The sequence below is a fragment of the Heterodontus francisci genome, chromosome 5, assembly GCF_036365525.1.
Source record: "Heterodontus francisci isolate sHetFra1 chromosome 5, sHetFra1.hap1, whole genome shotgun sequence".
NCBI lineage: Eukaryota > Metazoa > Chordata > Chondrichthyes > Heterodontiformes > Heterodontidae > Heterodontus > Heterodontus francisci.
In genome coordinates this window covers 165,894,837-165,916,662 of record NC_090375.1, presented here as the reverse complement: position 1 = coordinate 165,916,662, position 21,826 = coordinate 165,894,837, and the positions used below count along the sequence as shown (strand labels likewise).

The 21,826-nt window shown below is 44.2% G+C and overlaps 1 protein-coding gene across 1 annotated transcript in view; it reads left to right on the top strand.

Annotated features, from left to right (window-relative positions):
• The window catches only part of timm21 (translocase of inner mitochondrial membrane 21), a 33,697-nt gene extending 13,568 nt beyond the window's left edge, over positions 1-20,129 (top strand). Inside the window, exons 4-6 of the mRNA XM_068032326.1 lie at positions 13,276-13,349; positions 18,623-18,725; positions 19,658-20,129. Of these exons, the coding sequence (XP_067888427.1) occupies positions 13,276-13,349; positions 18,623-18,725; positions 19,658-19,750 (270 nt within the window). The 3' untranslated portion in view covers positions 19,751-20,129. The remainder of the gene's footprint in view (positions 1-13,275; positions 13,350-18,622; positions 18,726-19,657) is intronic.
• Positions 20,130-21,826: the final 1,697 nt, after the last annotated feature.

Genomic DNA, 21,826 nt, shown 5'->3' with positions numbered 1-21,826 from the left:
CACTGTGGAATTTAAATTCAAATGACTAATACATTTAATTAATAAAATATGGATTTGAAAGCTAGACTCAGTTTCACAGCACCATATTATAGATTTGTCAGAAAAATCCATCTGGTTCACCAGGGAAGGAAATCTGCCGCCCTTACCTGGTTTGGCCTACATGATTGACTCTAGAACCACAGCAATGTGGTTGACTTTTAACTGCCCTCTGAAATGACCTAGCAAGCCACTGAGTTGTACTAAACCGCTAGAGAAAAGTCAAAAAGGAATAAAACCGGACTGACCATCCAGCATCAACCTAGGCAGTGGAAATGACAACAGCTCATCCAGCCCTGTCGACTCTGCAAGTCCTCCTTACTAACATCTGGGGGCTTGTGCCAAAATTGGGAGAACTGTCTCACAGACTAGTCAAGCAACAGCCTGACATAGTCATACTCTCAGAATCATATCTTACAGTCAAAATCCCAGACTCTTCCGTCACCATCCCCGGGTATGTCCCGTCCCACCAGCAGAACAGATCCAGCGGAGTCGATGGCACAGTGGTATACAGTTGGGAGGGAGTTGCCCTGGGAGTCATCAACATTGACTGCAGACCCAATGAAGTCTCAGGCATCAGGTCAAACATGAGCAAGGAAACCTCCTACTGATTACCACCTACCTCCCTCCTTGAGCTGATGTATCAGTGCTGCTCCATGTTGAACACCACTTGGAAGAAGCACTGAGGGTGGAAAGGGCAGAGAATGTACTCTGGGTGGGGGACTTCAGTGTCCATCACCAAGAGTGGCTTGGTCTAGTACCACTGCTGACTGAGCTGGCTGAGTCTTGAAGGACATATCTGCCAGACTGGTCCTAAGGCAGATGGTGAGGGAACCAGCATGAGGGGGAAAAACCTACTAGACTTTCGCCAGTCTACCTGTTGCCGATGCATCTGTCCATGACAGTATTGATAGGGGTGAGCACTGCACAGTACTTGAAGATGAAGTCCCATCTTCACAGTGACCATACCCTCCATCATGTTGTGTGACACTACCACTGTGAAAAATGGGATCAATTCAGAACAGCTGAAACTGGGCTTCCATGAGGTGCTGTGGACCATCAGCAGCAGCAGCAGAATTGTATTTAACTACAATCTGTAACCTTGTGGTCCAGCATACCCCTCACTTAGCATTACCATCAAGCCAAGGGATTAAACCTGGCTCAATGAAGAGTGCAGGAGGGCATACCAGGAGTAGTTTCATGCATACCCAAAAATGAGGTGCCAATCTGGTGAAGCTACAACACAGGATTACTTGCATTCCAAACAGTGGAAGCAGCATACTATAGACAGAGTGAAGCAATCCCACAACCAACGGATCAGATCAAAGCTCTGCAGTTCTGCAACAACCTGTTGTGAATGATGGTGGACAATTAAACAACTAACAGGAGGAGGAGGCTCCACAAATATCCCCATGCTCAATGATGGCATAATCTAGCACGTCAGTGCAAAAGACAAGGCTGAAGCATTTTCTACCATCTTTAGCCAGAAGTATCGAGTGGATGATCCATCTTGGCCTCCTCCTGAGGTCCCCAGCATCACAGATGCCAGTCTTCAGCCAATTCGATTCACTCCACATGATATCAAGAAAAGGCCGAACACGTGCAAAGGCTATGGGCCCTGACAACATCCCGGCTATAGTAATGAAGACTGTGCTCCAGAACTAGCCGTGCTCCTTGCCAAGCTGTTTCAGTGGAGCTACAACATTGGCATCCATCTGAAAATTTCCCAACAATGTGGAAAATTGCCCAGGTATGTCCTGTGCACAAAAAGCAGGACAAATCCAATCTGGCCAATTAATGCCCCATCAGCCGCCTCTCGATCATCAGCAAAGTGATGGTAGGGGTCATGGACAGTGTTATCAAACGGCACTTGCTGAGCAATAACCTGCTCACTGACACTCAGTTTGGGTTCCGCCAGGGCCACTCGGCTCCTGACCTCATTATAACCTTTGTCCAAACATGGACAAAAGAGTTCAAGAGGGGAGGTGAAAGTGACTGCCCTTGACATCATGGCAGCATTTGACAGAATGTGGCATCAAGGAGCCCTAGCAAGATTGAAGTCATTGGGAATCAGGTGAAACTCTGTACAGGTTGGAAGTCATATCTAGCACAAAGGAAGATGGTTGTGGTTGTTGGAGGCCAATCATCTCCGTCCCAGGACATCACTACAGGAGTTCTCAGGGTATGTCCTAGGCCCAAGCATCTTCAGCTGCTTCATCAATGACTTCCTTCCATCATCAAGTCAGGAGTGGGGATGTTCGCTGATTGTGCAATGTTCACCATTCGCAGCTCCTTAGATACTGAAGCAGTCCGTTCCAATATACAGAAACACCTGGACAACATTCAGGCTTGGGCTGATAAGTGGCAAGGATCATTCTTGCCGCACAAGTGCCAGGCAATGACAATCTCCAACAAGGGAGAATCTAACCATCTCCCCTTTACATTCAATGGCATTATCCTTGCTGAATCCCCCACTATCCTGGGGGTTACCATTGATTAGAAACTGAACTGGACCAGCCATATAAATACTTTGGCTACAAGAGCAGATCAGAAGCTGGGAATTCTGAGGCGAGTAACCCACCTCGTGTCTCCCCAAAGTCTGTCCACCATCTACAAGGCACAAGTCAGACGTGTGATGGAATATTCTCCACTTTCCTGAATGTGTGTGGCTGCAACAACGCTCAAGAAGCTCGACACCATCCAGGACTAAGCAGCCCGTTTGGCACCCCATCCGCCAGCTTAAACATTCACTCCCTTCACCATCAGTGCACAGTAGCAGCAGTGTGCACCATCTACAAGATGCACCGTAGCAACTTGCCAAGGCTTCTTCAACAGCACCTTCCAAACCTGCAATCTCTCTCACCTAGAAAGACAAGGGCAGCAGGCACATGGGAACACCACTACCTGCAAATTTTTCTCCATGCCGCATATCAACCTGACTCGGAACCAAACTATCGCTCCTTCGCTGTCGTGGGATCAAAATCCTGGAACTCCCTTCCTAACCACACTGTGGGCGTACCTGCACCAGATCGACTGCGCAGTTCAAGAAGGCAGCTCACCACCACCACCTCAAGGGCACTTGGGGATGGGCAACAAATGCTAGCCTTACAGTGATGCCCACTCCACCTGATATTGTGTTGGTATCCCAAGAGAGGCTAAAAATCCTGGCCAATTCAAGTGGGCACAGAACCTAGGAAGTTCCACTCCAACCACCAGCCTTCACTCCCAGCGATTTTAAAACTAATCAAAGAGATCAGTCTGTCACTGATAATTCTATGCAGTAACTGCCTTTTATTATTCAAGGTGGTCTCTGCTTCAGCCAGAAACAGGTCCAGCTCTCTTGAAGGAATTCACCACATGAGCTGGCAGCCTGTTTCAGAGGTCCACTTTTGTGGGAAAATAACCATCTCCTGATACCTAACCTAGATCTGGACTTGCAGAATGTAAAATTCTGACCCCTTGTCCTCACTAACCTATTTAATTGGAACCAACTATTTACTCAAACTCAATCTATTCCTCTCATCATCTTGTAAAACTCAAATCAAATCATGCCTAAGTCTACATTTTTCTAAAGTGTAGCGACTAAGCTGTTTTAGTCTATTTTGTAACTAAGATGCTTCAAACTGGAAATTAATCTGGTGGACCTCCTGCACCTTTTAAAAAGCCTCAATATTACTCATCAACTGAGGAGTATAAAACTGGACACAGCATTCTAACTGAGGCCTGACCAAGGTCTTGTACAAGGACAAAATATTACACCTCAGCTTATAATCAATTGTCGTATGAGCACCCCAACACCCTATGCATTGCTGATGAACCGTCAGAGATCTAGGCACTAAATTAAATGTTCAGTTCTTTCTTTCTCCACCTGCTTTAGTGCTTTTCCCTGAAAGGTTCAGCATTCACTCTACTGACCTGCATAATACTGCACTTTTCTAAATTAAACATCATTTGTCAGTCACAAGCCTATCCCCCAACACATCAAGATCTGCCTGAAGGAGTCAAACATTGTCTACTGTCCTGACACTTGCACAAATCTTAATATCATCTGCAAATTTGCAGATTATGCCCAACACCTAGGTCAGTAATAAATACTGTAAAGAACAGCAGTCCCAACACCAGTCCCTGTGGGGCATCACTAGTGTCTGGTCTCTAAGCAGGTCCAAAACCATCTACAACTATTTTATGCCTACTGTCTTCCAGCTAGTTCTCAATCCAAGTCAATATATTACTACTAGCACCAGAGGCTTTAATCATGTAGATTAATGTTTCCTTTAAGTAACTTCAATTAAGAATGAGATTTCCCTCATCCACCATCTTGGTGACTTCTTCAACAAATAAAATCAAATTTATAAGACAGCACCACCTTTTTTTTGAAGTCATGTTTGTTGTCCTAATATTTCCCTCTCTATCCAATTGTATGTTGCATCCCTAATGATTCCCTTAAGCATCTTTCCTTGTACAAATGAAACTAGTTTTTGTTTTAGCTGGGAATTTGCCATTTTAAAAATGCTATCCAAGCACCATCTCCAGGTGTGACAGGTTTTGTATGGAATTTGATGGCCCATCTATTTAAATATATAACATCTGCTCTATTCCTTTTTTTCAAAAAAATTGCAAATGTCTGAGATTGCTGAAGTGCTGGATGTTAGTGAAACATTTTCCATTTCAGGCAAACACTGTTAGGTCAGCAATAACTTCATCTATTCTACCTGCACTATATGCCCCAGGCCCAACCTCATTGTACAGTCTCCTGTATATTAGGGAAACCAAGAGCAAATTAGACGACCACTTTGCTGAACACATCTGTACTATCTACAGGTGTGACACCAAGTAACCTGTGGCTTGCTGCTTTAAACCCCCTCCAAGTTCCCACTCTTAGCTCTCTATCACCTGACTTTGTACATCATTCCAAAAAAGCTCAACACCAGCTTCAAGAAGAGTCTCCTGTCTTTCCCCTTAGCTTCCTGACACCCTCTGGTTTGAATGTTGACTTCAGTAACTTCAGACTTTAGGTATTTCCTTATTTTTCAACCTGTCTTAATTTGTTACCCAATCCTGCACCCACAACGGTAATTCATGTTTCCCGGCTCTTGTCACATTTCCCCAGGCTTAGACTCATAGAGTTATACAGCACAGAAATAGGCCCTTCAGCCCATCGTGTCTGTGCCGGCCATCAAGCACTTATCTATTCTAATCCCATTTTCCAGCACTTGGCCCGTAGCCTTATATGCAATGACATTTCAAGTGCTCATCTAAATACTTCTTAAATATTGTGAGGGTTCCTGCTTCTACCACCTCTTCAGGCAGTGCGTTCCAGATTCCAACCACCCTCTGGGTGAAATAGTTTTTCCACAAATCCCCTCTAAACCTCCTGCACCTTACCTTAAATCTATGCCCCCTGGTTATTGACCCCTCCGCTAAGGGAAAAGGTTTCTTCCTGTTTACCCTATCTATGCCCCTCATAATTTTGTATACCTCAATCATATCTCCCCTCAGCCTTCTCGGCTCTAAGGAAAACAACCCCAATCTTTTCAGTCTCTCTTCATAGCTGAAATGCTCCAGTCCAGGCAACATCCTGGTGAATCTCCTCTGCACCCTCTCCATTGCAATCACATCCTTCCAATAGTATGTTGCCAAGAACTGTACACAGTACTCCAGCTGTGGCCTAACTAGCGTTTTATACAGCTCCATCATAACCTCCCTGCTCTTATATTCTATGCCTCGGCTAATAAAGGCAAGTATCCCATATGCCTTCCTAACCACCTTATCTACTTGTGCTGCTGCCTTCAGTGATCTGTGGACAAGTACACCAAGGTCTCTCTGACCCTCTGTACTTCCTAGGGTCCTACCACCCATTGTATATTCCCTTGCCTTGTTAGTCCTCCCAAAATGCATCACCTCACACTTCTCAGGATTAAATTCCATTTGTCACAGCTCTGCCCATCTATATCATCCTGTAATCTAAGGCTTTCCTCCTCACTATTTACGACACCAACAATTTTCGTGTCATCTGCGAACTTACTGATCATGCCTCCTATATTCACGTCTAAATCATTAATGTACACTACAAACAGCAAGTGTTGCAGCACCGATCCCTGCGGTACACCACTGGTCACGGGCTTCCACTCGCAAAAACAATTTATTTGTTTAGAAATACAGCACTGAAACAGGCCCTTCGGCCCACCGAGTCTGTGCCGACCAACAACCACCCATTTATACTAACCCTACAGTAATCCCATATTCCCTGCCACCTACCTACACCAGGGGCAATTTACAACGGCCAATTTACCTATCACCTGCAAGTCTTTGGCTGTGGAAGGAAACCGGAGCATCCGGCGAAAACCCACGCGGTCACAGGGAGAACTTGCAAACTCCACACAGGCAGTACCCAGAATCGAACCCGGGTCCCTGGAGCTGTGAGGCTGTGGTGCTAACCACTGCGCCACTGTGCCATTACCCTCTGCCTCCTGCCACTGAGCCAATTTTGGATCCAATTTGCCAATTTGTCCTGGATCCCATGGGCTCTTACCTTCCTAACCAATCTCCCATGCGGGACTTTATCAAAAGCCTTACTGAAGTCCATATAGACTACATCAACTGCTTTACCCTCATCTACGCATTTCGTCACCACCTCAAAAAAATTCAATCAAGTTAGTCAGACACGATCACCCCCTGACGATCCCTGATTAATCCCTGCCTCTCCAAGTGGAGATTAATCCTGTCCCTCAGAATTTTTTCCAATATTTTCCCTACCACTGATGTTCAACTCACCGGCCTGCAACTACCTGGTTTATCCCTGTTACCCTTCTTAAATAATGGTACCACATTCGCTGTCCTTCAGTCCTCTGTTACCTCTCCTGTGACCAGAGAGGATTTGAAAATTTGTGTCAGAGGCCCTGTAATCTCCTCCCTTGCCTCACATAACAGCCTGGGATACATCTCATCTGGGCCTGAGGATTTATCCACTTTTAAGCCCGTTAAAACAGCTAATGTTTCCTCCCTTTCAATGCTAATATGTTCAAGAATATCACAATCCCCCTCCCTGATCTCTACACCTACATCGTCCTTCTCTATATCAAACACAGATGAAAAGTAATCATTTAAAACCTCACCTATGTCCTCCGGCTCCACACACAGATTGCCACTTGGTCCCTAATGGGCCCTACTCTTTCCCTGGTTATCCTCTTGCCCTTAATGTATTTATAAAATGCCTTAGGATTTTCCTTTATCTTGCCCGCCAGTGTTTTTTCATGTCCCCTCTTCGCTCTCCTAATTACTTTTTTAAGTACCCCCCTACACTTTCTATGCTCCTCTAGTCCCTCCACTGTTTTCAGCACTCTGAAGCTGCCATAAGCCTCTTTTTTGTTTACTGATCCAATCCTCTATATCCCTTGACATCCAGGGTTCCCTGGACTTATTAGTCCTACCCTTCACCTTAATGGGTACATGTTGGCTCTGAACTTTCACTATTTCCTCTTTCAATGACTTCCACTGATCTGATGTCAACTTTCCCACAAGTAGCTGCCTGCAGTCCACTTTGGCCAGATCCTGTTTTATCATATTGAAATCGGCCTTCCCCCAATTCAGTACCTTTATTTTCAGGCCATTTTTGTCCTTTTCCATAACTACCTTAAATCTTAGAGTTATGGTCACTATCCCCGAAATGCTCCCCCACTGACACTTCCACCACTTGTCCGGCTTCATTGCCTAGGATTAGGTCTAGTACTGCCCCTTCTCTTGCAGGACTTTCTACGTACTGGCTCAAAAAGCTATCCAGTATGCATTTTAAGAATTCCGCCCCCTTTAAGCCTTTTGCACTAAGACTATCCCAGTTGATATTGGGGAAGTTGAAATCCCCAACTATTATTACCCTATTATTTTTACACCCCTCTGAGATTTGCCTACATATCTGCTCCTCTATCTCTCCCTGACTGTTTGGCGGCCTGTAGTACAGTCCCAGCCAAGTGATTGCCCCCTTTTTGTTTTTAAATTCTACCCATATGGCCTCATTTGAGGAACCTTCTCAGATATCATTCCTTCTCATTGCAATAATTGACTCCTTTATCAACAGTGCAATGCCACCTCCTCTTTTACTCCCTCCCCTGACATGCCTGAAGATTCTGTACCTTGGAATATTGAGCTGCCAGTCCTGCCCCTTCCTCAACTATGTCTCTGTGATAGCAATAATATCATAATGCCATGTGCTAATCAATGCCCTCAATTCATCTGCCTTACTAGTAAGACTCCTTGCATTAACATAGATGCAATCCAGCATAGCATTTTTCACTTGTGCCTTAACAGGTCTATATTTGCTCTGCCTTCCAGACTGACTCATTTTCTCTTCTATATTTGACTGTGCATCACCCCCTACTGTAACTCCACTCTGTATCCCATCCCCCTGCCAAATTAGTTTAAACCGCACCCCACCTCACCCCCCCCCCCCCCCCCCCCACCTCCCCACCAACAGCACTAGCAAACCTCCCAGCAAGGATGTTGGTCCTGTTCCGGTTCAGGTGCAACCCGTCCAACTTGTACAGGTCCCACCTTTGCCAGAAACAGACCCAGTGATCTAGGAAACTAAAGCCCTCCCTCCTGAACCACCTCCTCAGCCACACATTCATCTGCTCTATCCTCCTATTTCTATAGTCACTAACACGTGGCACTGGGAGTAATCCAGAGATTACAACCTTTGAGGTCCTGCTTTTTAATCTGCTACCTAGCTCCCTAAATTTCTGTTGCAGGACCTCATCCCTCTTTCTACCTATGTTGTTGGTACCAATGTGTACCATGACCTGTGATTGTTCACCCTTTCCCTTCAGAATGTCCTTCAGCCGCTCGGAGACATCCTTGACCCTAGCACCAGGGAGGCAACATACCATCCTGGAGTCTCGTTTGCGGCCACAGAAACGCCTGTTTGTTCCCCTTATGATTGAATCCCCTATCAGTATGGCTCTCCCACTCTTTTTCACCCCCTCCTGAGCAGCAGAGCCATCCGTGGTGCCACGAACTTGGCTGTTGCTGTTTTCATTTGGGAGGCCATCCCCCCCCCAACACCATCCAAAGTGATGGCCACAGGGGACCCCTGCACTACCTGCCTGTGCCTACTACTCCTCCTGGTGGTCACCCATCCCTTTTCTGCCTCTGTAGCCATTACCTGCGGTGTGACCACCTCACTAAACGTGCTATTCACGACGTCCTCAGCATCGCGGATGCTCCACAGTGAGTCCATCTGCGCAATGCGGTCAGCTAGTAGCTGCAGCTGGACACACTTCCTGCACACATGGTCGCCAGAGACACTGGAAATGTCCCTGATTTCCCACATAGCGCAGGAGGAGCATGCCACAGGGCTGAGCTCTCCTGCCCTGACTTAGCCTTAGATTAAGCTCCTCAGTTACTCCCTTTAATTTAGAGTACTAATTACAATAGGGACCTTAGTCTGCTCTGAACACCACCTACTACAATCTAAATTGCCTACCTTTACTTTTACTTCAGCTATTGAAAGTAGTAAAAAAAAGGGTAGAAATACTCACCTGTTCCTACTTACCAATCAGCTGCCTCCCCTTGCAACACGTCACTTTCTGAACTGTGACGTCAGTCCTGAAACTCTCCCACTGTCCCTGTGAGAGTATGCCTCTTTTAAGCTGCTGGAACTCCCACTTGCCGGTGCCTGTCTGCTCGCAGGTCTCGCTCCATAATCAAAATGAAAAAGCTTAAGATGCTGAAAATCTGAAATTAAAAACAGAAAATGCTGAAACTTAGGTCAGTCAGCATCTGTGACAAGTTAATGTTTCTGATTTTGATCCTTTATCAGAATGCACACTCTGGGCTGAATTTTATCAGCCCTCTAGGGATGGGCTGGGAGGTGCCAGATGGGGTTTGGGTGCTGTAAAGTAATGAGGGATGGCTGGAGGTGGAGTGCCCGTTGCCTTCCCAACCGTACTCAATTTTGTCAGGGGCAGGAAACGTCACTTAAAGGCTCTTGCTGCTGCTGGCATTTTACCAGCAGTCGAGATAGCCTTCTGCCACCTGGGGAGGTAGCTGATAAACCAGGCAGGGTTGGGGGTGCCCTCCGCCCTCCTCCCTGGGCAATTTGTGGCCCACGGAGGGCCCCCGGCGGAAAAGGCCACCCCTCTGCCAACAAACCTCCTGCCCTCAACGACAGCCCCCTCCACCTCACTGGGGTCTGTCAGACTGGCTTCGGTGAGCCCACCCCACTTGAGGTCGAGGACTCCAGCGCTGCTCATAGTCATAGGCCTCCTGCAGTACCATTAGTAGTCACTGCTCCTAGTGGTGCTGCTGGTACTGTTAAGCTGCTGGCCTTCTGATCAGAAGCACTGGGGGTGGGTGGGATCTCTGCCCTTTAAGGGACAGGAACACCAATGGCAGGCAGTTAATTGGCTGCCTGCCATGGAATTCGGCCGGGGGTCTGAAACAGTGCTGAGATGGGGTTACCTCTCTGCCTTCTGGTTTGTCGCTGAGTCTCCTGCTGTTGGGATGAAATCTAACTGTCTTTAATGTGCTGTTGCTTCTGTCCATTACTTGACTATGAATATCATTTCATCTGTTGCCCCTACCCTTTTCTGACTGTATCACTGTACCTGTCTATTGTGTTCCAGTTCTGAAGAAAGGTCCACAGCTGAAATATAAACTTGCCTGTTTTCTTCACAGATGCTGACTGGCCTGTTGAGTGTTTCCAGTATTTCTACTTTTGTTTCAGATTTCCAGCATCTGCAGTATTTTGCTTTTTTATCTTTGCATTGAAAACATTTATGCTTTTATATCTTTAAAGCTTGATTTCTGACTCTTTTGAATGAGAAATGTCTGAACAGATGGCTGCAGCACCAAAGTTTAAACTAAGCAGAATGCCAAGTCTATCAAATGGAGTAAATGATACCCCCACAGGGCCCTTGCTCATCGTGGTGCAATCTCAGAGCTGAAATTTATCATGCTTTCTCTCACTTGGCAGTGTCCGTGCCAAATGGAGATATTAATTATTCCATGATGTTTTCTTTCAGTGTTTACGTCAAGTATTTTGCACGGAACCATCCATGTCAAATGCCTATTACCATATATTTGGGAAGGTTTTGTTAGCCTTTTGCTATCAGAATCAGTGGTAAATTGGCAGAACCAAGATGAAGGGATAAGACTTGTAGTGCAGGGAACCATGCAATGAAATTGGCCTCGGGCAGTAGCAGGAAATGGGCAATGACAAATTAACAACCTGATTTACATGCTGCCCATTTTTTCAAAAGAAAATCAGGAAATGTGTACAATCAATTTTCTGCATTCCAGCAGTGACTAAACTTCAAAAGTACTTAATTGGCTATAAAGGGCTTTAGGATGTCCTAAGGTGAAGACCACCATATAAAGGCAATTTCGTTACTGATCCATTTGGATGACTACCCAAAACCAGTTTCACTGTGCAAGGCCAATTTTCCCCTCACACCTCTGTAAATAATAATACAGAAATAATTTGTCACTAATGTAACTACTTATTTTTGTTATTGTTTCTCTAAACTAGGAAAGACGGGTAGCACTAGAATTCTTTAATGAGGGTGAAATTGTTAAAGTTTTTAACCTTTTCTGCTCCTGAGTAAATGCAATTGTTCTATTTCAAAATTTGACAAAATTCAGTTTAAAATACTGTAACTTTTAAACTAACTGCAATATACTGATATAATACAGGACTGAACAAACTTGGCTAAGATGTTTAACTTTTCATCTCTTTAACTACAAGCCTATTCTGGAGTTGACTGGATTCCAACTTTTAATGAGTTTCATCTGCGTTCAGCCTGCTCTATTGGGAAGGGCAAAATAAAACAGATGGAGCTGTAAGTGAGCTTGTATTTTCCCTGTAAGTAGCACCCTTGCCAGTCCGAGCTGGTGATAGATGGTTGTTTGATTATCAAATATCCATCCAGCCATTCTGAGACACACTTTTTTTTAAAATAGGTCCACAGAGCTTAAAACTGAGCCAGGCTTGGTGTTGTTTTAAACATAAACATTTTAACAGTAGCAATTTTTTAATTTCCATTTAATCTGTCGTGCCAGAAGTAAAATTACTGGTCCATGAAGCAGTTTGTAATCTGTTCCAAATCAGCAGACATGGCCATCTTCCAGCAAAGGTTATTTTTGAGGCTATGCAATATACCAGTTTAATATCCTGAATGAAGGAATTGAGTGCAACAGTTGTCATACAGGTTTTTCTATTTTTAATTTTTTAGGCAGCTAAATGTTCAAACTGTACTTTGATTACTTCTCTCTTGTAACCTTCAAATCTTTGCTCTCTCCCCATCACAACATTACTTTTCTCAATTTATCAATATTATATACAATGTTATTGGCCCTGAACTCTAAGTACCACTTGTTCTTGCTTCTTGTTGCATCCTCGATGCGTTGTTAAGCTTCATCACATTTCTGATTCTAGATTTTTTTGGGGAGGACTTCAACATTGGGGTACAAAAGAGTGGAAAGGAATAAAATGGCACATGTTTAACAATTAACCAGTCTCCCAATGGAAAAGAATGAACCAAACCAAATTAATTAAAATCGCCTTATTGACTACAATATCACATCTTTTTTGAACTCTCAATCTCTGGGTTGTTAGTCCAATATCATATTCACCACTAGACCACTTTTAATTAAAGTAGTGCCACATCTTATTTAATAATGAAAATTTATGCCACAATATGTCAGACATGTGCCACCTCAAGTGTACAGCACATAGTGGAGCCCTGAAATTACTCCCTGCGATTCTAGATACGAACACACAATGCATTTGTTTGAAATTCCTCTATTATTTTAGCAGTCATGCAAACCCATTTAAAATAACTGAGCGAATGTCTCCACTAACTAGTGGAGAGAGAAATTCTAGAGAATGCATTAAATGTTTTGTATACTTGTCCAATTTCAGGGCTAGAGTAAATCCTCACTCTTGTCTTCCAAGTGGCATAGAGCTCATCATGACTGCTTAGTGAGTGTGTTTCCTCTGCCTATATGACATACATGTATTGGTATGTGCAGTAAGCAATTCTGATGGAAGCAAATTCCTTCTAAATCTATGTTGCTGCTTGGTGTCCATTTCTTCTTTTCCTACTGAGGGATGGATTAGTATATAAAAATCAGGGTATAATGCACTTTTCTTTGCACTGTGGAAGAGTTTTTAATGTTACAAGACTTTACAGTGGTATAGATATAATTTAAATATTTAGATTTAAAAACAACTTGTGTTAACAGATAATTGGAGCATTGGGAGAACCTATAAAAGGTTACGGAGAGACATCTCGACGGGGTAGAAGACAACATATCCGGTAAATTAAAGTATTCATATAGTAAGATTGTTATGTGCCCCTTAATTAATGTTTAACATGTTGAGGAGTGTCAATAAAGATGGTAATTTTAAAAAGTACTTTTTCTGGTTGCGGCACAGTGGTTAGCACCGCAGCCTCACAGCTCCAGCGACCCGGGTACAATTCTGGGTACTGCCTGTGTGGAGTTTGCAAGTTCTGCCTATGTCTGCGTGGGTTTCCTCCGGGTGCTCCGGTTTCCTCCCACAGCCAAAAGACTTGCAGGTTGATAGGTAAATTGGCCATTATAAATTGCCCCTAGTATAGGTAGGTGGTAGGGGGATATAGGGACAGGTGAGGATGTGCTAGGAATATGGGATTAGTGTAGGATTAGTATAAATGGGTGGTTGATGGTCGGCACAGACTCGGTGGGCCGAAGGGCCTGTTTCAGTGCTGTATCTCTAAATCTAAAAAATCTAAACATCAAATGTGAGGAAGCGCATTTCAGGGCCTGCTGAGGAGGTTACAATCCACAAGGACCAGGACTGGTTAGACCAGCTGGTCACATGACTATCTGGCTATTCCAGGGCTTTCTTTTGAACTGGCCGCAGAGAGTTTGAAAGCAGAAAGCTCCAGGACTGAGAAGGTCTCTCCTGGCTTGCTCGCCACAGCCTCTCCTGTCTGCCTCCTCCCATCTCTTTCTCACAGCCTCTGAATCCATTGAAGACACATGAACCCCAAGAGAAAAAAGTCTCCTACAGCGACCAAGGTCTAAGAAGAATACTGGGCCCCAATGAAAAGCAAGATCTGCTTACAATCGAGGACTGTACAGTGAGCTCGAAGACATGCAACAAAAACTCTTCAGATGTTAAAGAGTCATAGAGAGATACAGGACTGAAACAGGCCCTTTGGCCCACCGAGTCTGTGCCGACCATCAACCACCCATTTATACTAATCCTACATTAATCCCATAATCCCTACCACATCCCCACCTTCCCTCAATTCTCCTACCACCTACCTACACTAGGGGCAATTTACAATGGCCAATTTACCTATCAACCTGCAAGTCTTTGACTGTGGGAGGAAACCGGAGCACCCAGCGGAAACCCACGCGGTCACAGGGAGAACTTGCAAACTCCGCACAGGCAGTACCCAGAACTGAACCTGGGTCGCTGGAGCTGTGAGGCTGTGGTGCTAACCACTGCGCCACTGTTGCCTCAAACTTTACCACTTCATTTCTTCTGCTCTTTTCTGTCTCTCTTTGCATGTGTGTATGGCATATACCTGCTAGTGTGAGCACGCCGTGTATCCGTCAACTGAATTAGAGTTTAAGTTTAATAAAATCTCACTTCTTTAAACCTGAGATAACCTGTTGTGCTGGTTTCTTTGCCTTATAATTGGAAAGCGATAAAAAAGGATTCACCAAGGGGGAGCTGAAATCACGGTGTGTTTAAAAATTCAAATATGTTACAGTAAGACCAGGTGAAGGCTGAAAGGGACCCCTACGCCTATTTCTCACCTGGTCGTAACAGAAATTTGAGTGCTAGCGTCTGGAATTTGACCCACAGACAAACGAGAGAAATTGGAAGTGGGAAGCCAAGTTGCTCCACTCAAAAAAAGAGGAAGATTTCAATACAGGTTTTCTTGTGATTGTGTGTGCTTGAATACTAACTTGTCTGCAACTGAAGCTAGTGGCTCTCCAAGCCAGGGTGAAGGAACTTGGGATAAGTTAAAAGCACTGTCTATGGAAGAGCTGAGAAAAATGACTGAGCAGTGTGGCAAGGCTAGGACGTCTGAACTCCTAAAGCTAGTGGCCGACCATTTTTCCCTTGAATCTGAAGAAGCAGAAACAGGGTTAGAAGCAGACCTAGACAGGGTACTCCTAGCAAAGATACAATTGGAACAGAGGAAACTTGAATTCAAAGACAGGGAAAGAGAAAGAAGGAGACAGTCGAGGGAGAAAGAACGAGCCTTCCAGAAGGAACATGAAGAAAATGAAAGGCAGGAGAGAGAGAAAGAATATTCCAGAAAGAATGCGAAGAAAGAGAGTTGAAGCGGCTTGAGTTAACAAGGGGCGACAGAGTAACACCAGTGAAAGCATGGCCAATATGGAGGAGCATAATTCAGGGCTGGGTACAGAATTGTTAAAACTACCTCAAGTAATTTCAAGATTCAATGAGGACAATGTAGAAGCATTTGGTGTCCTTTTGAGAAACTGGTAAGGTAGCTAAAATGGCCAGCTCAGACCTGGCCTCTTTTACTGCAGAGCAAGCTAACTGGAAAAGCCCATGAGGTTTATTCCCTGTTGCCAGATGAGAGTTCATCAAATTATGAACAGACAAAAAATGCTATCCTCAGGGCATATGAATTAGTATCCAAAGCCTATCGCCAAAAGTTTAGAACCCTCAAGAAGCAAGCTAATCAAACTTATCTGGAGTTTGAAAGAAGTAAGCAACTGGTTTTGACCAGTGGCTGGGGGCTCTTACAGTACAGCTCAGCTATGAGAATCTCGGAGAAGTAACTGTTAGAGGAATTTAAACACTCTCTCCCACTCTGCATAAAGACCCATGTAGAGGAGCAGCAGGTCCAGAGAGCCCAGCAAGCGGCCGTTCTGACCAATGAGTTTGCTTTAATTTATAAGTCGGTTTCCCGAGGAGAACCTTTCCTCGTCACCCCCACAAATCAGAAAAGGACAAAGGGTGGGAAGGAGCCCAAGCAGTCCTGGGAGAGAAAGAAAATCAGGAGACACAGGGGGTCCTCCTCTAGCCAAGAAGGAAGTTGCTATGAGCAGGAGCGAGACCCGTAGACCTGTGTGCTTCCATTATAATAAGGCAGGGCATTTAAAAGCTGACTGCTGGAAACTAAAGGAAAACCAGTAGGGTTAATCAGGGCACACCTACTCAGTGAAGAAAGGAACCTGATGGAAATCACAGCAGAACAAACTGTGGCTTTAACTGCAGTAAGAGGGAGACCCAGGAACCTTACAGCTGCAAGTGCAGGAAAATTTCATAGGATTCCTGAGGGTTATCAAGGTTTTGTGTCTGTAGGCAAAGTAACCATATCCCTCGAGTGGGCAAGCAAGCCCATAGTAATTCTCAGGGACAAAGGGACCACTAGATCCTTTTTACTGGGAAAAGGCCTGACCTGTCCCCCAGAGAGTGTAGTGAACACCAAAATGGTGGTGAATGGTATTGGAGGGCAGTGTATGCCTGCACCTGTACACCGGCTGCACCTGGAGTGCGACCTAGTTTCGAGATCGGTGACCGTAGAGATTGTCCCTCGTTTGCCTGTGGACAGGGTTGACCTGCTCCTAGGTAATGATCTGGCAGGGATGAAAGTGGTAGCCCCCCCCCCAGTAGTGAAAGAAAGACCCCAGGAGGTCAGAGAGACAGGACAGTGGCAGGAGGCAGACCCCTGCACTTTCCCTGAATGTGTCGTGGATCATGCCATGATTAAACCCGCTCCCCCAGAAGAGACTGAATTGGCACTGCAGGCAGATGACCAGGTCTGTCTGTCTGAGACTTTCTTTGGAAAGTTAAGAGACCTAGAGAATGAATTAAATGGATTTTCCCTCGCTGAGGCTCAGCGAGCTAACCCAGTATTGTGAGTTAGCACAGGCTGCCCAGTCTGAAAGTGAAGCAGAGGGAGTCCCTGACTGCTACTATTTAAAGAATGAGGTACTGATGAGGAAATGGAGTTCTTCTCGTAGATCTGAGAGCACGGAGTGGAGAATAGTTCACCAGTTAGTGGTGCCACAGAGGTACTGGAGAGAAATTTAAAGAAGGGCCCACGAGACTACAGTGGCTGTACGTGCAGGTATACGAAAGACAAAAGCCCGCATAAGACAGCAATTTGACTGGCCAAAACTCCATAAAGATGTGGTGGAGTACTGCAGGAATTGCCCCATGTGCCAGGTTGAGGTGAAACCCCAGCCTACAGTGAAACCTGCACCCCTAAGTCCTGTACTGGTGTTAGGAGGACCCTCCAGCAGAGGGCTGGTGAACTGTAAGGGACCCCCCCACCAAGAACAAAAAGGGACAGGGAGGCACAAGGTTGGCAAAAGTTTAGAAAGAGAATGGGAAAAAGTGACTAAGAGGGCAGGTTAAAGGAAGTCCGGGAGGAATCCTGAATTAAAACCGCTGCTGTTCGGTCAACCAACCAAAAATTTGAAAAGTTAGACCCCATGTGGTTTCTTTGCCTTATAATTGGAAAAAGGATTCACCAAGGGGGAGCTGAAAATATGGTGTGTTTAAAAAAGGCTTAAAGGGAACCCTAGACCTGTTTTTCACCTAGTCGTAACAGGTTAAAATTTGACAATGAGCCACATAATATGTTAAGGTAAATTACCAAAGCTTGGTCAAAGAGGTAGGTTTTAAGGGGTGTCTTAAAGAGAGGCAGGGAGGTTTTGGGGAGGGTACTACAGAACTTGGGGCCTCAGCAGGTGAAGGCATGACCATCAATGGTGTGGCAGTTAAAATTGGAAATGCACTAGAGGCCAGAATTGGAGGAGCGCAAATATCTTGTAGGGTTGTATGACTGGAGGGCGTTACTGAGATAGGGAGGGGAACTCCATGGAGGGATTTGAAAATAAGGGTGAGAATCTTAAAATCAAGATAATACTTAACCAGGAGCCAATGTAGGTCAGCAAGCACAGGGATGATGGAAGAATGAGACTTGGTTTGACTAGCGATACGGGCAGCAGAGTTTTGGATGAGCTTAAGTTCTGGAAGGTAAAAGATGGGAGTGCTTTGGAATAATCAAGTTAGAAGTAACAAAGGTATGGATGAAGATTTCATCAGCAGATAGGAGCTGAGGTGGAGTTGGGTGATGTTACCTCTGCAAACACTGCAATAAGGAACTCTTAGCTGATGCATTTGACTTCCAATCTACTGCCTCCGTGCAAATATAGGATACAGATTTACTTCCATCCTCTATGCTGAGCCCTTTATCTCAAATCATGCCTTGATAGAGTGGGGAAGCAATGGGTTTTCCACAGAAGGAGCGGGGAAATGTAGGAGGGAGAGTAACCTTCAATGGCTTTTGGACATCTTGGGGGGTAATTTTAACTTAAACTGAAAGTGTAAAACAGGCAATATGGGATTAACGACCTTCTTACTTCTCTCCAAATTGCTAGCAAAACAACAGTGACTACACTTCGAAAGTGATTCATTGGCTCTAAAGCATTTTTGAAACATCCTGAGGTTATGTAAAATGCTATCTAGTTGCACATTTGTTTTTTTTCTCCTTTCTTTCTTAAATCTGGTGAGATGTAATATTGCTTTGCTTATGTCTTTCAGCCACGTAGAATACATGAAGGATGATGTGAAGCATATTCAACTCAAATTTTACATTGAGGGCTCCGAGCCCATGAAAGGAACAGTGCACTTGGATGCAAAAGAGGTTATTTTTTTTTTGTTTGCTCTGTTGTTCTGTAGGTCTTGTTAATTTCATTTTTGGTGTCAAGTTTTTTTTAATAACTGCCCCACCTCCCCAACCCAAGATACAATTCAAAAAAATACTGGTAGCTATGTGAGTCCCCTACTCCACACAGTTTCTGACCTGGGATGCCCAAAGCCAAGATAGAAAGAGAGAAATGCCAACTATTGGTTGTGGTGTCTCCTTAGTAGGTGAGGGAGTAGAGAATATTGGGTGGAGCAGTTCAGGCTTGAGTGGTAGCTCAACGGCTAGTCATTCGCAGCGCTCTGGGAAAAGGTTGGTAGCAGAAGTGCGAATCAATACAGACTGAAGAATGAGGGTTTAGAATATCTTCATAAACATTAATAATTTATATCTTGAAAAAATTCCAAAATGTTGCCCATTTCCATCTGTCAGATTAGATTCCAGCTGCAAACTGTAAGTGAGAAGTGGATAATGAAATTTTAATTTGTAACGTACAAAGTTAAAATTAAAATGTGGATTTGGAATAAAATACCCTTCGAATTTCAATCATTCGTTCAAAAGCGTAACAGCTGCATAAAAATCTCTGCTCTAGAATACTGTGGTGCTCTTTGAAACACAATGAGAAATTTGAATGCTCATCTCTCAAATGTCTGTGGTGATGCCTGTCTGCAGTTTACTAGAACAAGCCAGCAAACCTATTTTAACAGCGCATTGAATTTTCGATTCAACAGAATGTTTTACTTTTAAAGTGACTTTCCAGAATTGTTCACCTTTTAATTTCCACATTGACAGAAAAAAATCAAAACAATTAAAACAAAAAATCAAACATAGACCACAGAGCCATTTGTTTTCTGCCCCTTATCACTATAGATGAGAGAAGACACAATGCATGTTGATTGTAAAACAAAGCTGTCTTGTTTTCTTTATTGCAGAACCCTGAAAGTGGAAGGTATGACGTTCGTTATATATTTGTGGAATTCGACACCTATCCTAAAAGGACGATTATTGTTGAAGACAACCGGTAAAGGAACTGAATGTGTCCTTATCCATGTGCTAATATGAAGCAAGAGATTTCTTTTTGCTTTTGTAGATCAAATAAATCATGTGAATGAGAAATGATTTGGATAATTAATCATCCTTTTCAGGTGCTGTCATCCCAATTTATTTTTGTAGGGGGCCAGACTAAGGGTCTGAAATACAATTTCTGTAAATGATACTGGCTTTTTATACAGTGTATTGACCAATGTGCTCTCTACCTTAAATCATGGAATTTAGCCTGTTGTGTTGAAAAGTTTTACAGGTAATGTCAAGTTTAAGGACTAGTTGCTAGTCCTTTTCTTTGAACAAACAGAATTCAATGATGTGAAAAAATGGTAAATTATAAATAAACACATTGTGATCTGCCATTGTAAATTATTTTCCACTCTTTTTCTGATAGGCCTGTGCAAGACTTGTACCATGCACTGAGCAGACAGGCTTTTTTTCCTCTACCAATGCTACTTCTAAGCAGCCCGCGAGCAGCTGATTTCCTGCCTCCATTGCTCCCTCCTTCCTGGTATACTCTCACTTCCTCCTTTACATATCCCTCCTTCCCTGGTGGAAAAGCGGCAGATCTCTGCTCAGCATCCTCGTCCAAACACATTTAAAGACAGAAACATTGGGAAATTATGGGCACTGTCCTATTTCCTACAATTTAGTGTCATGACTTGCATGTTGATGCTCCATCCAGTGTGCACACTAATTTAAAAATGTGTTTTGGGTTTAACAAGGCTTTGGGAAATCTGAAATCACTGATATGCACCTGTGCAGCCTACAAAGACACATAACTTGGATGCTCCTACTCTGTTATAGTATGAACGGTTTAGCCCATTTTGTGGTTGTGAAGTATAAGGATGAGATCAATTGAACAATTCAAGTTAAATTGCACCCCACTTGGGTCTCTTTTTTTTTTGTTTTAATACAGCTCCTCTACAGAGCCAGCACAGATAAAGTAGGCCAAATGGTCAACTCCTGTAGGATTCTGTAACTACTCATGTGGAGCGAAAACGCTGGTGGGGATTGGTTGGGCCAAATGACAATTTTAGTGTTGTAAGTTCTGTGTATACAGGTGGGTGAATGGACAGTATGTTCCCCATTACTGGCAACTGAGCCCTATTTCTTGGACAGGATGTGCTACTGACCGAAGCAGGCCAGTCCCTAAGATGTAGAGGTGCTTTGATGGCGAGTTAACACGTAACCATTTAAAAAAAAATAACTTGGGTTCAGGCCTTTTGGAAAAGGTACACCAATTTTTTTTTAATGTTTGGAACCATAGAGGTTTACAGTATCAGTTCACCACGCTTGGCCATCTTTTTCCCACTGATCCTCCCCCCACTCCCTTGGGCTGTACACACTGGGGTTAAGGTGGCCGATGGCTTGCCACACAGGCCTCTGCTATTTGGAGCTCGCCAATAGGAGTTGCCCAAGAGCACTTTATTGTCCAGCGGCTAATGCCCATTCCTTCCTCTGGACACCCCCCCTCCTTCATAGTGGTAACAGGGCTGAGATCAGGAATTCAGCTCTGTGGGTGCAGTTCCATGTCTCAGTCCCGGCATCCATGCTCCATCACTGGATTGGTTTTGCGTGCCATCGGCCAATTAAAATAACAACGTTGTCTTGTTTCATTCCTGAGTCTTCAGCCTCATTCAGATCTGATGGATGGAAATAGTTCTTGTGCTGGCACTGATCGAGAGAAAGGCTCGGTTCCAGTCTTTGACAAGACTGCACTGTATATAATTTAAAAATGAGGCAAGTCTGCCTCTTGCCATATTATTTGCAGACTCTTCTTGCACTTATAACTTGTTTCTTAAAATGCCCAGCACCTTATGGAATTGCCTATGTTGCAGAGAATACTAAAGGAAAGAAAGCTTGCATTTATATAGTGCCCTTCTTGATATCAGGATGTCAGGGTCAGCTCACTACATGTTCAGCAGTGATTTCTGTTTACCCTATCGGTGTGAGCTGCAGGACCCCATGCTCAGGAAAAGGCCTTTTTAAAAGCATTTCACAACCAAGAAAGTACTTTTGAAGTGTAGTCACTGTTATAATGCAAAGAGATACAG